Source organism: Aspergillus vadensis, assembly GCF_003184925.1.
Source record: "Aspergillus vadensis CBS 113365 unplaced genomic scaffold BO88scaffold_19, whole genome shotgun sequence".
Lineage (NCBI taxonomy): Eukaryota > Fungi > Ascomycota > Eurotiomycetes > Eurotiales > Aspergillaceae > Aspergillus > Aspergillus vadensis.
In genome coordinates this window covers 109,596-124,442 of record NW_020292057.1, presented here as the reverse complement: position 1 = coordinate 124,442, position 14,847 = coordinate 109,596, and the positions used below count along the sequence as shown (strand labels likewise).

Sequence of the window (14,847 nt, the reverse complement as noted above, 5' to 3'; positions counted from 1 at the left end):
GTAGGTTCCAAATGTAGACAAGCGTCCAAGAGAAGATGCAAACCAGGCTGCGCGCAGTAGATACAGTCTCAGAGCTATCTTAGAAGGGCGCAATATTCCGTGGCTTTGCTCAAGAGACTTCCGTATGGCTTGTTCATGAAGCCTCGCGAAGCCTGCATTAGTCCAACCAGCCAAATCTTATATTTCTTGTGAATGCAAAGGTCAACGCACAGCCCCCGCTGCTCTTCAGAGGAACTGCAAGGGCCTCTTTACATCTTTGATCCAGTCAACACGCCAGCTACTTGTATAACCTGAGCGACCCGCACTCCACTCCCCATGCGTCCCGCAGCGGGGAGTCAGGATCTGCGGGCCGCCAAATACCCTGTCAGTCTATGCATACATGGCGGAAGTCGATCTCATGCCCAATCAGTTTAAGAAGAGTGAATGCCATAGCATGATTAAGTGCTGCTGTAATACTAGTATAACGTGACAACGATAAGTATTGTGATATATATCGTAGTTGTTCTCGAAGATTCAATCATGCGTACTATTTTCGAAGACTGTAGTAATGTATTGAATGGAGTGATCTACTCCGGGTGGTCTTCAAACGACGTTGAAATCATGTGAGCTTGGCAACAGGCGAATCCTAATGAATTGCTACAAATGGAATGAGAATATCGAAGCCATAGGGGTATAAATGGAGTGGTCACAAATTGTTGATTGCATTTACTCGGTGGACCCGCTTTGATGGCGGGAAGATCAAGGCACCGACCCGCTGCCGTCAGGCACACAAACACACCACCGTCTGTCGTTGACATCATCCAGGGTCTCGGATTTTGTCGGGGTTTGGAATCTGATGTTGCTCGGTCTTTGGGACTGCACTTTGTATATCATTGCAGTCCCCCTCTCTACCATATTCCCGATCTGGTCTCCCTAGTTCGGGGTCGATAGTCTATCGACTGATCTCGTCCAACGAATCATGCTCCTCTGAGGCAATTGTTTTGTCCCTGGGTCCACAGTGATCATTCGCCTTATGCGAGATGGAGTATACTACTGATCTCTTGGCCTATTTAGGCCGTGAAGTCCCAATGGATTTCGGGAATGTTTCTCGCTCATTTTTGCTTTCTTCGTTCTCATCTTGATAAAGGATTGGTTCTTCAATCACAGGATGACTATCATCCAGCGCACAATCCCCAAGGCCATCAAGGTTGCTGGAGTGGCCAGCTTTACAGGCCTGGGCATATATTGCACGAAGCAATATTCAACAGCGTTCGCGGAATCGAACGAGCCAAAAGCAGTCTTCTCTGGGCTGGGTTTCACCACTTTGCGCTTGCAGAGCACCAAAACCGTCAATCACAACACGAAGCGACTAGTCTTCGAATACCCTAACGAATCCGCCCGCAGCGGCCTGACATTGACATGTAACACTGGCCCCTTGACGGACAGTCTCTATCGTCAGGATATCCTGCTAACATTCAACAGCCGCCCTCCTAGCAATCACCCATCCTGAAGGGAACTGGCTTCCTACAATTCGACCATATACTCCTATAAGTGACTTGGGTGAGCTCATACCGTGTCCGACTCAACACAGCCTGAACACATAGACATGGTCCATCTATCATAGAGATGAGACCTGCGCGTGCTTAGGGATATGCGTATCCTGGACCATGTTTGCTAAGTAACATCAAATACACAGATGAACCAGGACGTATAGAACTTATGGTCAAGAAATACCCGGACGGGAAGGCCAGTGGTTACTTGCACTCCTTGAAACCAGGAGACTCAATTAGGTTTGCGACTTCACTGAAAGGCTATCAGTGGAAGCAGAATGAGTTCTCCCACGCCTACCTCTTGGCTGGCGGGGCGGGAATCACGCCTATATATCAGCTTATCAAAGGCATCCTGAAGAACCCTCAGGATAGAACGAAACTGACTCTAATCTTTGGAGTCAACTCCGAGGAAGATCTACTGTTGAAGGATGAACTTGATCGTTAAGCCACAGAGTTTCCTGACCGTTTCAACTACATATACACTGTTAGCCGTCCAAAAGAGAACTCCCCTTACAGAACAGGGTACATCGATGAGGAGCTTTTAAGGAGCACATTCAAGGAGTCGACGCAGAATACAAAGGTCTTCATTTGCGGTCCTCCGGCGATGGAAGATTCTTTGGTTGGAACAAGAAGATCGCCTGAAGGAATCTTGAGCCGATTGGGCTTCTCGAAGGACCAGGTTCATAGATTCTAGAGCTATCTTACTTGCGAGAGACTTGTATATAGTATGTGTGTATCTAAGGCATTAAGGTGTCCCACAAGAATCTTAACACAGTATATTGTCTGCATCAGATAGATAACAAGCAGGCCATTGTATCAATCATACTCCTGCTTGGCAGAAGGAGGGAGATGGATTAGATAAGCATCCCGAGCCTGCGTGAATCACGTGCACGCTTGTGGATTTGCATGAGAGACGATGCTGATTGAAACTGTTAACCAGGATATGCCTCTGACCTGAAGTCGCGGACTACAGTGCCAGAACCCGCAAAGATGAGCGGACAGACCAAATCGTTATATCCGGAGCCTAATGTATTGACCTCCTCTCTGAAGGTGGGAGCCGTGAGTGGTTAGTAGTTACGAATCTCATCCCGGTGACTGGTTGGCCGGCTTGTATTGCCTCAACTCAGGAAACATATGCCGGAGACTCATTGCAGCAGCCCTACTTACTTATTCCTTTTCTCTAATAGGGTCGGCTGGTCTCATATACGGGGGCATATCAGGAGTCATTCGGTCTCCTCACCCCGTCATTCATTCTATCTCTTGCGGAATCCACTGGTTTGCATGTGGAGCCTCCTTTTGGTGTGAGTCTTCCTCTCGTCTATCACTTATAGAAGTGGAAATGATACCAAGCCTGCTGCTACAGGGTTGAGAAGCAACATTCTGAAGCTTCACTATGAAGACAAGGCGACCCCTAAGCAACGGGCTTATGTCAGCGCCCTCTCTGGAGGAGTTGCCGGAGGGGCTGTTACGAGGCTAATGGGTGAGTTTGGTAGCATCCTTTCATTTTCCCATTTGAGAGAGAAAGAGGTGGTGGTGGTTGGTTTACTGATGGTCGGAGCTAGGCGGGCGACTTGTCCCTGGGCTAGTTGTTTTCTCGCTACTAGGCTATGTCGGGCAAAGCTCTTATAATGCGATCGACACCTGGCAAATGGAGAACGCGAATACGACGTCTAAGCCGTTCCTGCAGCGGATGGCCGACTCCAAATGGATCCCGCTCAAGTCACTCTCAGATGACGATTACAGGGGTATCTTGAACGAGAAAGTGTTGAGTATCGAGGCTGAGATCGCACTCATTGACGACAAGATCGGGGAGCTTGAAAAGCTCAAGACTAGTGGTCTCGAATCGGGAAATTCGGATCCTGCAGCTAAGTAGTCGGTTTCTAGACGGCCACTAGCAACTTGGCTATGGGTGAAAAAGAGAAAAGTTACGGCCATTCTCGAATGGTTGGGGGCCGATCTTACATGTCCGATCTAAGTATGTTAAGGAGAGGACTGTGTGATCGGGGGATGGACGTAGATCGTTCAATTTCCCTCTAGGATGGAAATCCGGGCAGCATTGTGTGTTGCACTTGCACTCAGCTTTGCAATGATGTTGTGCTGCTATTCAGGAGGTTTTGAGGTTGCGACTTTAGCCTTCGACCAACAACACGATGGTCGGATCTGCCGTACCTTTGAGTTGGCTACGGATGCCGGTGCCACCGCTTCCATGAAGCCTCCAGAAGGAGTTTTACCTTTTGTCATGTATCATATTGTTCCCAGACCCATGTATTTTAATTTGAAACAAGACCCTGTATGATCATGAAGCAGACCCTAATTACATGGAACACTACGGAGTATTCGCGATTGACAAGTGTTTCTTTCCGCTCCACACGCCAAGAAGCATTCTGGATATTGTTGGGAAAGTTTCGTGAGGAATCCCCAATCAAGCGATACTTGGTGAGAATGTTGCGCTAAATTCAAGGAGGGAAGATGCCAACTACCGTGTTCGTAGGTGAATAGATAGATACCTGAATCCAACAGAGTCCAACCAAGAACGAACACGCTGCTAAGCTTTGTGTGAGGTCGGGTCCCATCGAGCCAGGGGAAAGGGAAAAATGCTCCCCGATCGACTGCAGCAGCCCATTGAGGCTCGGAAGGTGCGTCGAATTGCTTTGCTTGCTTTTTACTTTTTTATTTTCTATGCAGCGGGCAAACCCACATCTTTTGCCAGTTAAGTAAATTGCTAAGCAGCAATGCCGAGCCAGCCGGACGGTCCAGCCAGAGAATAACCCCCTCGTTGGTCCATTGCCAGCCTGGGAGAAAAAAAAAAGTGGGCGGCTTTCCGCTTCCAGTCTTGAGCGCGACGGGTTCGACCTTTCCGCCGCTGACAGGTTGCCGCTCCAGTGGTTTGGCATCTATGGCTCGCCCTCCCGATCGTCCTCACCTTTCATCATAAACGCAACTGGGTTCACGGTGGTGGTGAAGGACGAAGAACAAATCAATATTTACATTCAGGGGAGAAAAGGGACGAAGAAGCATGACTGACTTACGCCTGTTTCGTTACTCTCACCACGTTTTTTCAACCCCTCTGCAGCTCTACCCTTAAACGGAGACCTGTTCTCTTTCCCGGATCCGCCGAAGTACAACCCCCCCATCCCCTCTCCTCAGGAGGGTTGCGCTGGATCTGCTCGGGGGAGCTCGTGTGGTTGCATAGGCATACCATTGCTCCCTCTAGTCATTTTTCACTCACCACTTCCGTCTAGAATCACTCCGCAGTCTCCGAAACGCCTCTCCATGATCTCTTGTTGGACGGTTGCCCATCTTGTGCAACGGATCGGTCCTACTGACCGCGAACTACGATGACGCTTTTTAGCCCGACCACGGTCCTCGTGGGCTTCCTCCTCCTCTACCTCTCCTCCTTCCTCATATTCGCTATCGTTCGGATTGCGACCGGAATCTCGATTCAACGAATAGGTTATTTTTCTCTCCGCCGCATCGCATATGTTCCCCGAGATGGCGTCCAGATCGAACTCCGTGGCCTCGGCCTCTCTCTACACCCGCCCTCGTTTGCGCAACCGACATGGCTCAGCATTCGCCTGACCGAACTGAAATTGACTCTGGATCCTTCAGCTTTGGCAAAGGGGAAGAAGTCCGCCACAAAGCCCGATGCATCGGTTTTGGAAGCCCCGTCAGAGAAAGAGTCGTCCACCGCGCCGGATAATCGGGAAGACAGCTCTTCTATACCCAAGCGGAGCAAGACATGGCGGAAGCTGACCCGCATGAAGGAGCAAGTGAAACGACTGCATCGGCAAATACATTGGTTGAAGTTGGTGGATGTGGTAGCCGTCAATACGACCATCAATCTCGTGGAAGCTGGTCAGATCCAGGTTGGATCTTTATCCTTAGGCGTCGATACGAGGCGCAAGATGGTGGATCGAGGCAAACTCTTCTTTCGGCGCAAAAACCAGGGCCCCGACGAGCATCGACCGGCAGAGTGGGTGATGAATGTACAGAATGTGCTACTCGGGATAGACGGAGCGGAGCCAACCGAAGTGCTGGACAATGTTCGGGTCAATATACATGGGCTTCTCCACAAAGATCTCGAGGGTCTAAGAGATGCGTCCATCGCTTTCAAGATTGGGCGCATGCATATCCCGTACGATGATGTGATGACTCTGATGCAGCGCGTCAAACAGTCTCGGCAGTCGTCGGTGGAGCCTACCAATATCGAGACCGATGACGAGGTCTCCTTTTCAGACTTTGTGGAGGAGCTGGATCAGCCCGGAAGCCGAGACGACACCATTGTGCAGGCAGTCGCTGACTCCAAGGAGTTTGCTGGGTCAATCCTTCGGGGTATACAAGGGATCCAGGTTGCCCTGAGCTTCTTTAGGTTAACTCGAGCTTTTGAGCCGCCTTCGTCAAAACAGAACCCCGTGTATCTGAACGTGGTATCGCATGAGTTAGGCATTGACCTTCACCGAATGGACCAAAAGAGTCCTGCTCATCGCATGTATTTCCAACGCGATGATGTCGCCCATCAAGCTCTCCTGGCGGCCATCTCTTTGTCGGTCACTTTGGATGATTGCTCAGGTGAGACGGACAACATACTTTATATCCCAATGGCGACCACAACCATCAAGACTACGCTCCCTTCAAAGACGATCAGCTCCTTCGATGACCACAACCCGGAGGAGCGCAATACCAACATACTATTTGCTAATTTGGTGGTGACGTCCCCATCACTCGATCTAGAGCCAAAGCAGGTCTCTCGGCTCTTAGGGTTAACTCAAGCGAAGAAGGCATCTCCTCGTGGAAAGAAGAGAGATAACCATCGCTTGATTTCCAGGCTTCTTCCCAAAGCCAGTATCAAAGTATCGGTTCACGAACCCGTGGTTCGATTCGTCCTCCCCATTTCCAAGCCTTCCGACACCCCTGACGACGATTATAATCTACTAATTTCCTCTATATCCTCTATATCTCTTGACATTGAATCTTCACATTCATCTGAAGGCGGGGTTCACTATTCGCTCTCTTCCATTTACCGGGTGGCGTCGCACCAGCTGTACTATCAAACCCCGTCCGGTGTGAAACATAATCTTCTGACGACCGAGAGCTTGGAATTCAAGGTGCTACTTAGTGCTTCGCCAGAAGTACGCGTGATTGCATCTGGGAGTCTGAATACCTGTTCTGCGCACATGGTCAACGATGAAGTGAACCGTGGCATTCATCAAGTACTTGAGCAGTTCCGGGCTCAAACGCGGCACAGAAGAAAGGCCTCTATGTCATTTGAGGAGCGGAAACCCAGTGTTCTCAGGCGAATTCCGCCATGGTTGCTCCGGTTTCAATTCGAAGCAACTGGCCTCAGCTTGGAGATTGCTGGTGTCGACACGAGTGTCTCTGAGGTCTCGCGCGGCGTCTCCTTCCAGCTACAATCGTGGACCGCAGACTACAGAGCCCAGAAGTCAGAACCAACGACTGTCAGTTTTGCGAGAAGACGAACCCCAAGTCACTCTTACATAGGCGATGAGTCGTCCTTCCGGTTCCCCCCTACGTCGCCTCCGAGACAGAAACAAGTGGGCGCTACAGATGGAAGACGGCTTGCCCTCCATGTCCGCGGCTTCGAGGGGTTTGTCATTGAATCCGAAGATTATCTGGAGGCCGAACCCTTTTTCTCACTACCGAGATTCGAGGTGGCCCTAAGCACGATGAGTGATCGTCTTGGTCCGATTAGTAACCTCAATTCGGTGTTCAAGGGCGTTTACCTACAATACTCCCTGTACCGCTACTATTGCCTCGGTGTTGCGATGTCCGTGGTCCAGGACGCTTTTATGCGAAAGTCACCGGATATACCTGAAACGCCCATGTCCCCTGTGCAAAAGGAATTCGCTTACCCCCCATCACCACGTCCGTCAGCGAGGGGCGAGCTCATGACATATGATGTCCGAGCAACTGTCATACAGCTCAAGACCTTTATGCCCGCTGATCCTCCAATGTTGGTTCAAATCTACGGGTTGACCGCTGGCTCGCATCGTCTCTCCGCTCCATTTGCGAAAGCACATCTTATCCGGTTACACGCAGAAGCGCCAAAACTCAAAGGTGTGTGGGCTAGAATCATAAGCATGAACAACGTTCGCATTGATTTACGTAAGATGAAACTCAAACATGGCACCAATCTTGTCGAGCAAAGGAGTATAGATGTCTGGGCTGATTTCATTCGATTGGGTGTACCGCATCACATGGTAATGCATCGCATTTTTGACAACGTGATCAATACCTCGAAAGCACTTAAGCAGCTTCATGAACGCTTCAAGGGTCACTCGGCTGAATTTGGATCAGTCAGGGAACCGGAAGAGCCCAAGAAGATCCCCAGGGTGTCATTGCGCAGCAAGGCTCTGCTATTTGAGTTGGAAGATGATGCTTTCGAGTGGAAACTTGGTTGCATTTATCGCACTGGTCTTATAGAGCAGCGCCAGCGCTTGGCCCGCGAGGAGGCATTCGAGCTGAAATTACAAAAGATCAAGGAATCGGATCAGCGCCGCTCTTCGTCGAGACTTCGGGCTCGATCAAGCCACCGGACACTTCGTAGTGAACGTGTTAGCGGAGAGTCCAGGAGAAGCAAGAGTGCCGACCCTAAACCGCGGAAGAGCTTGCAGGATGACAAGCGTGGCCGAGGAAAAAAGTTCCGCTATGATACCGAGGGAGCTGCCTGCCTGTCCTGCGAAGCCAAGGTTTCAGCCGAGAATGCCTGGTTTCGTCTCCAAGAACACAATTCTCGGTCCTGGAAGGACAAGATCGACTCTGCCCTACGGTTCCAGGGCACGTCGATCAAGGAAGTGCGAAACCTTTTCTCCGGTGCTGATGAGGCTCCCGAAGATGTTCAAGAAACGGAAACTGTACTCTCAATTCCGAACAGACCTGCTCTCTTGGCCGCTTTGATAAGTGACATCAACCTTGTCATTGACAAACCTTTCTTCCCCTTGGAAGATTACCCCAAATTCCTCAACACCATCGGCAAAGGCATGCCGATGTCCATGAAGTATGCGCTGCTTGTTCCCATGAGTATACAGCTGGAAATGGGAGAGGCGCGCGTCAACCTGAGGGACTATCCGTTGGATTTGCTGCACATACCAGCTTTACGTCCCGGTCAGTCTCCAAGGCTGCCCAGCTGGTCTCTTCGAACAAACTTTGTCATTGCCGAAGAGTATCGTGACTATAAGTCGGCGAGGCAAGTTAAACTTGAACTGGTACCCTCTACGGAGCTTCCAGATGGGACCACGAGCCCTCCTTTTGCGATTGAAGTCTGGCGATCTGTCTCTCCTGTCAAAACTTACTCCGACCCTACAATTGAGATCAACACGAGTCTACCAACGAGCATTTCATGGGGCATGTCTTATCAGCCTGTGATACAAGATATGATGAAGATCATCGAAGGGTTTACCAAGACAGAAATCGACCCCTCTGATAGGGTTGGATTCTGGGATAAGATCAGACTTAGCTTCCACTCTCGGATCAAGGTTGCATGGAAAGAGGATGGAGATGTTCATCTTCGTCTAAAGGGTTCGCGTGATCCATATGTGGTAACAGGGTTCGGAGGCGGATTCGTCATGTGCTGGCGCAAAGATGTCAGATGGGAAGTTCATACTAGTGATGATCCCAAGGAATTCATGAGCGTCAGGAGTGGAGAGTACGTGCTGGCGATACCGGACTACAGTCATGAGGCTCGGTATATGGCGGAAGCCACAGCTCAGGACTTGGAAAGCACATCCACGTCGAGCGACCTGAAGAACGCCGCTCACTTCAAGAAGGTTGTCATGAAGCTTTCTGGTGACGTGAAATGGGCTGCCGGCTTGGTATTCGAGCGTAACGTGGACGAAGGTCAACGGTCATTCGACTTCAAACCGCACTATGAAGTTGTGCTCCAGAACCCCGTTCATGTCGACCCTGCACAGCGAGAGGTAGGCCAAAATCCCGTAACAAGTCGATTTCAAGCAGCTAACTCTGGACAGACTTATGATGCCTACCGCGGGTTCCGCAGTAACCACATTCACTTGTCAATTTCCGTTGTAGCCCCTGAAAGCAGGAATTGGTCCGTCGACTCTGTTCAGCCGTCTGCAAGCTACAATACTGTCCACTTGACCCCTCGGTTCTTCACACACTTCTTCAACTGGTGGTCTCTCTTCTCGGGTGTCATGTCACTCCCTGTCCGACAAGGACCACTGTGGCCTGGTATCACCAAGACAAGCAAGAAATTCAACCGTCATCTGGCTACTGTCAAGTATCAACTGCTTTTCGCTCCTTTGTTTGTGGCTCACATCTACAAGCACAAGGACCGAGAAGACTATGCTGAGGATGTGGTGACAGCAACCGGCATTAAGGTTCGGTTGGATAGCCTGAAGCTTGATGTACATCAAAGACGGGAGGAAGTCAAGACCCTGGCAAAGGGTCGCCTGAAGCAAACGAAGGCAAGCGCGATGCGTATCAACCAAGCGGAATTGGATCTGCAGTCTGCGGATTTCAGGGCTGTCTCGGCCAGTATTGAGGGCACCAATCTTGACGACATTGAGCAAAATAAAGACGACATCATATCGTCCTTCCAACAACCTGTGGCTTCCGTTGACCTGTCTCGGTTTACTATACCCGACCAGAACCTTGATTGGATAGACATGGATGACTTCGTGGAGCTGGATTGGATACTACCCCAAGAATCAAACCCGCGCACACAGATCCTGCCTTTGGCGTTTACGCCACGATTTACCTATTTCCGGCAAACAGACCACGGCCAGACCGCGCCTGACGAAACAGGGTATAGCACCTTTGGTGATGAGCCCACCCATGAATGCGTCATGTCGGAGAATAATGAACCTCGTCGGGTACAAATGGAGCTCATCCGAGACCGACTTGCTGCCGTCGAGGCGCAGACTCGCGACTGTAGTCGTACTATCGGCGAGCAGGAACTCCGTCTTGCCAAAGAGATTGATCCCGACCCCGCACTCAGGAGTCAACATAACGACTATCTTAGACAGGCAGAAACGTTGAACCGAAGACGGACTTTCCTCACTGCCGGGCTCCAGCGAATTGAGAGGCAGCTTGCGCGGGAAGAAAAACTCCCCACGGAAAGGAACCCCGAAGCCTTCGTCCAAGACAGCGCTTCCCGGATGGGAACAGACTCCGACTCGACGAATGATGGCAAGGAGGCTGACATGGATGGCTTGTACTCCACTCCTGACGATGATCTGGCAAGTGACTTCAACAACAGATTCATCATCCACAATATCCAGTTGAAATGGAACAATTCTCTGAGAAACATCATCCTGCGCTATATCCATCAAGTCAGCCAGCGCCGGGGATTCGTGTACTACATGTCCCGGAGAGCTGTCAAATTCATCCTCGATATTGTCGATGAACAAAACAAGAACAAGCAAAAGCATTCTAAACTGTTCCGGACTGCCTCAAGACGCCCATCGGATGCTGGCGGACTTGTCGACAGCGAGGATGATGATAGTATCGAGGATCGGATCGAACAATTGTTGAGTGATGCAAAGCGCTACGTGAATGCAGAAGAGCAAGAGCATCAATCGGACCAAAGGAGACATAGCGTCCCCAAGTCTGATGACTTCAGCGAAAACATCGCACCGGAGTTCACACCTCAGAACAGCTACCATTTGCGACTCATTGCTCCGCAGATCCAGTTGCAGAGTGAGAAGAACCAGAAGTCTGTTCTGGTAGTCGCCGCGAAAGGCATGCAACTTCAAGTCGTGTCTATCATGGACAAGGAGCGGGTGTCCGACGACGTCAGTGGTCTCGTGCAGCGTCGCTTTTCTCTTTGCATGGACGGAGCCCAGTTCTTCGTGGCTACGCAAAAGAGCCTGATGAATCATCTACAATTTTATGCTGGCAACAAATATGGAAATCCTCCGGGATCCGCATGGCCACCTTGGCTGAACCTTGAGGCACTGTTTGATTTCGAACTGAACCCGTTTGGCTTTTCAAGGATCATACAGAAGACTTCGGCTAGTCTGCGGTACGACAAGTACAACAACCTCCGCCTGAAGTACAACGAGGAGGTGGCGAAAGGGCAGTCAGACCAACAGTATAGTGTGCATGATACGGAACCGAGGATGGACCATATTAGCGTCGACTTTCCTCACTTCCGTGCGATTTGCGACTCCGCCGAGTACTACTCTATGTACATCATCATTCTTGACCTTCTTCTTTATAGCGAGCCTCTGGAGAAGGTCCGTAACGAGCGCCTGGAGAGGATCATGCTCACATCCGATTGCAGTGATTTGAGAGGTGCACCGGAGATGGTTTTCAAGCTCCAGTCTCGCATTCGACAGCTGGAAGAGATCAAGGAGCATTTCCAGATCCATGCTAAGTACTTGGATAAGCAAGGCTGGGAAGACCGGCTGGTGCTGGAGAAAGATCTGACTCAATGTGAGGATGAGCTGTTCTTCTTGATGAAAGCTATTACCTCCTCTCAGAGGAAGATTGACCCGAATATGTCGAAGACACAAGGGGTTCTTCGCTGGAACATTTCTGCAAGCGAGGTGGTTTGGCATCTGATGAAGGACCAGACGGAGCCGCTGGTTGAGTTCCAACTCAGAAATGCTGAATATGACCGCACGGACAACAGCGATGGCTCGAACCATAATCTAGTTGCAGTTGAACGATTGTATGGTCTGAACCTTCTTCCAGATGCCATCTATCCTCAGATCATTGTGCCTTATCTCGACCAGGCCCGCGGCCTCAACGGCCCTGATGATTGCATGATCAAGGTGAAGTGGCATATGTTGGAGGCAGTTGCCGGTATCCCTGTCTTGGATGACTTTGAGGTGTCTCTCTTCCCTCTCAAGGTTCAGTTGGAGCGGGAACTTGGTCAAAAGGTGTTCGAGTACATGTTCCCCAACGTCGGATCTACTGCATTCGAGAATGGCGGCTTTTCGCCCTTCATGATTAAGAACATGAAGCCACTTGATGATTCATCTGATTCGGATGAGGAAGAAAGCCCGACCGCTCGTGCACACCAGGATAACAGTGATCTTTCAACGGATGATCTGCAGCTGAAGGGTCCAGGGGCAATTGAGCTGAGGCTGCAACCAACGCTGACGCTATCGGAAGAAGCCAGACCGAAGTCTCAACACCGGCAGCTCAGAGGTCTTGCCCTGACTCCTCTCCATAAGGATACCAAGGACAACAACCACATCCGACCTTCAACGAGTGGCGGTTTGACAAAGAAACGATCAGTGGACAGTCTGCGCATATTGTCTAGACAGCCCACCGAGAAATCCGTCGCTAACACATCGGGCGGTTCAGGAAATAATGAAGAGAAGAAGAAGTTCGCACTGGGAAGACTGCCGAACAAGGGCAAGAAGGAGACTCCTGATGACCTGTCCCAGATGATGTCCCGCGCGTCAAACTACATGACGCTTGCCCACGTCAAGGTGCATGATGTGGTGTTGTGTCTGAGCTACAAAGGCAAGGGAGAGCACAACATAGAGGATCTCCACGACTTTGTTTTCCGGTTGCCTGTCCTAGAGTACCGTAACAAAACATGGTCGAACCTCGATTTGGCCTTGCGACTGAAGAAGGATGTTATCAAGGCTCTAATCTCGCATGCGCCCGCCATCCTTGGGAACAAGTTCTCACACCACCGGCCTTCGAAGCAGCAGCAGAAACGATACCGGGAGCTGGCCAGCTCAACCCAGCTTGTACACTACTCCGATACCGCAGTGAATGCGTCCGATCACGCTCAAAGCATGGCTAGCGCAGACTCGAACAGCGAATATTCAGAGTCTCAACGCTCTGGGAAGTCTGGCACAGGCACTTCTCCGCTTGTGCGATCGAACTCTCTCGGGTCGAGTATGCTCCACGAGCCAAGCGGGGTGATACCGGACTCCCGCTCTGCGAGCGAAGTTGATGTGGATGCCCGCTGGGAGGTATGTTGAGTAGAGCAATTGTAAAGAACGCCGCTAATCAGCTTTTAGCAATCACGCCGAATCGTCAACCCTCCCACTCGACCCATGACTTCAGGCAATGCCATGCCCAGGTCACAGACAATCAAGACCTGGGATGAGCCGGAAGAAACGTAAGTAATGCCTGAGCTAGGCCTGGCATTCAAGCTAATGTTCAATAGGACTAGTCACAAGACATCAATCCGCAATTTTGGCCGGAAATTGATACCTTCTCGAAAATGAGCCCGCGTCGCTCTATTTAGCTGGCTGCCTCACCGCTGGCTTTTGCATCATACATTTCTATTATAATCCGTCATTTGTTATCTGCACATTACTGGCCTCGCATTTGCCATGTGATACCCCCAGCGCAGTGGGTCGTATATAGGCGTCAACGCTTTTGGTTTCCTGTTTCCATCGACATCGATGTCTCCAGGTGTTCCAGGGGTATAGTGTGATTTACTTCACTTCTTGTGTAAAGTTGATTATATTTGGTTTTTGTGTGGAATACATTAATATTAGTAGCGAGTGGCGCTGTTTGACACTTGCTCTCCTCTTGATCTGTGTTGCTGGTGTATATTGTACGGAGAAAGGTTACAGAAGAAAAGGAGCTCTCGTTGTTATTTGGTACACGCAGTGGACATAACATATCTATAAACCGTGTATGATAGGACAGACACAATCTATGCCAGCCGCTATGCTTACCATAGAGGTAGCACTAGTACCCATACCAAAGCACACACAACTTGCACAGACGAGAAATCACGGGTTCCAACAATCACCCCGATGCCGTCGAACCCGACGGAGTAATCTTCAAACAAGCATGACATTTCCCCGACCGAGCACCAGCATGGCGACTATCCCAACTTGTCCGCGGACAACTCTGATTCCTTTGCGTAGCTTCCCAACATCGGTCAAGACCATCACTACCCAGATGTCCGCATTCCATGTATGTGTATACTTTGTGAGAGCACATGTTGTTCCTGAGAGGGCGGTGAATTGGTGCCAGATGTCAATGGATGCGGTTGGTATGTGTAGTAGGCACCAAGGTAAATGAGTGGGAATGGGAATGGGGGCAGAGGGAAGGAAGTATAATTAGGAGTGAGTGGGTGGGTCGAGGGGAATGTTTTAAGGTTTTGTTTGTTAGTATATGGGTTTAGTTTGGGATGTTGCGTGATGTTATTGGGGAGTGCCATTTAGGTATGTTTGAAGCAGTACGGGTTCATGTTGTTTCTATCACTGGGATGAGCCGTTTAGTTAGTATGGTAGAGCGAGAAGACTATTCTCAGGTCAGATAGAGAAACTGTCTCCGTATGCAAGCGGATTCTTCCACAAGTTTGTCTAGTATCGACTCTCGGTTGTTTCTGGGTGCTGGTAATCGCAGTTGATGG

The 14,847-nt window shown here is 50.2% G+C and overlaps 2 protein-coding genes across 2 annotated transcripts; both read left to right on the top strand.

Moving 5' to 3' along the window:
• The first annotated feature begins 788 nt into the window (after positions 1 to 788).
• On the top strand, positions 789 to 3,827 carry BO88DRAFT_445208 (uncharacterized protein). The gene is made up of 9 exons (XM_025710191.1): positions 789 to 1,400; positions 1,462 to 1,539; positions 1,676 to 1,926; positions 1,984 to 2,148; positions 2,224 to 2,254; positions 2,470 to 2,595; positions 2,717 to 2,830; positions 2,893 to 3,009; positions 3,092 to 3,827. Exons 1-9 carry the CDS (start codon positions 1,148 to 1,150, stop codon positions 3,400 to 3,402), a joined length of 1,446 nt encoding a protein of 481 aa, XP_025560561.1. The 5' UTR covers positions 789 to 1,147; the 3' UTR covers positions 3,403 to 3,827.
• An 818-nt stretch (positions 3,828 to 4,645) lies between these two features.
• Positions 4,646 to 13,811, top strand: BO88DRAFT_86695 (FMP27 family protein). Its single transcript, XM_025713208.1, has 3 exons — positions 4,646 to 9,463; positions 9,515 to 13,593; positions 13,642 to 13,811. The coding sequence occupies exons 1-2, from the start codon at positions 4,868 to 4,870 to the stop codon at positions 13,451 to 13,453; spliced, it is 8,535 nt and encodes a 2,844-aa protein (XP_025560560.1). The 5' UTR covers positions 4,646 to 4,867; the 3' UTR covers positions 13,454 to 13,593; positions 13,642 to 13,811.
• The last annotated feature ends 1,036 nt before the right edge of the window (positions 13,812 to 14,847 follow it).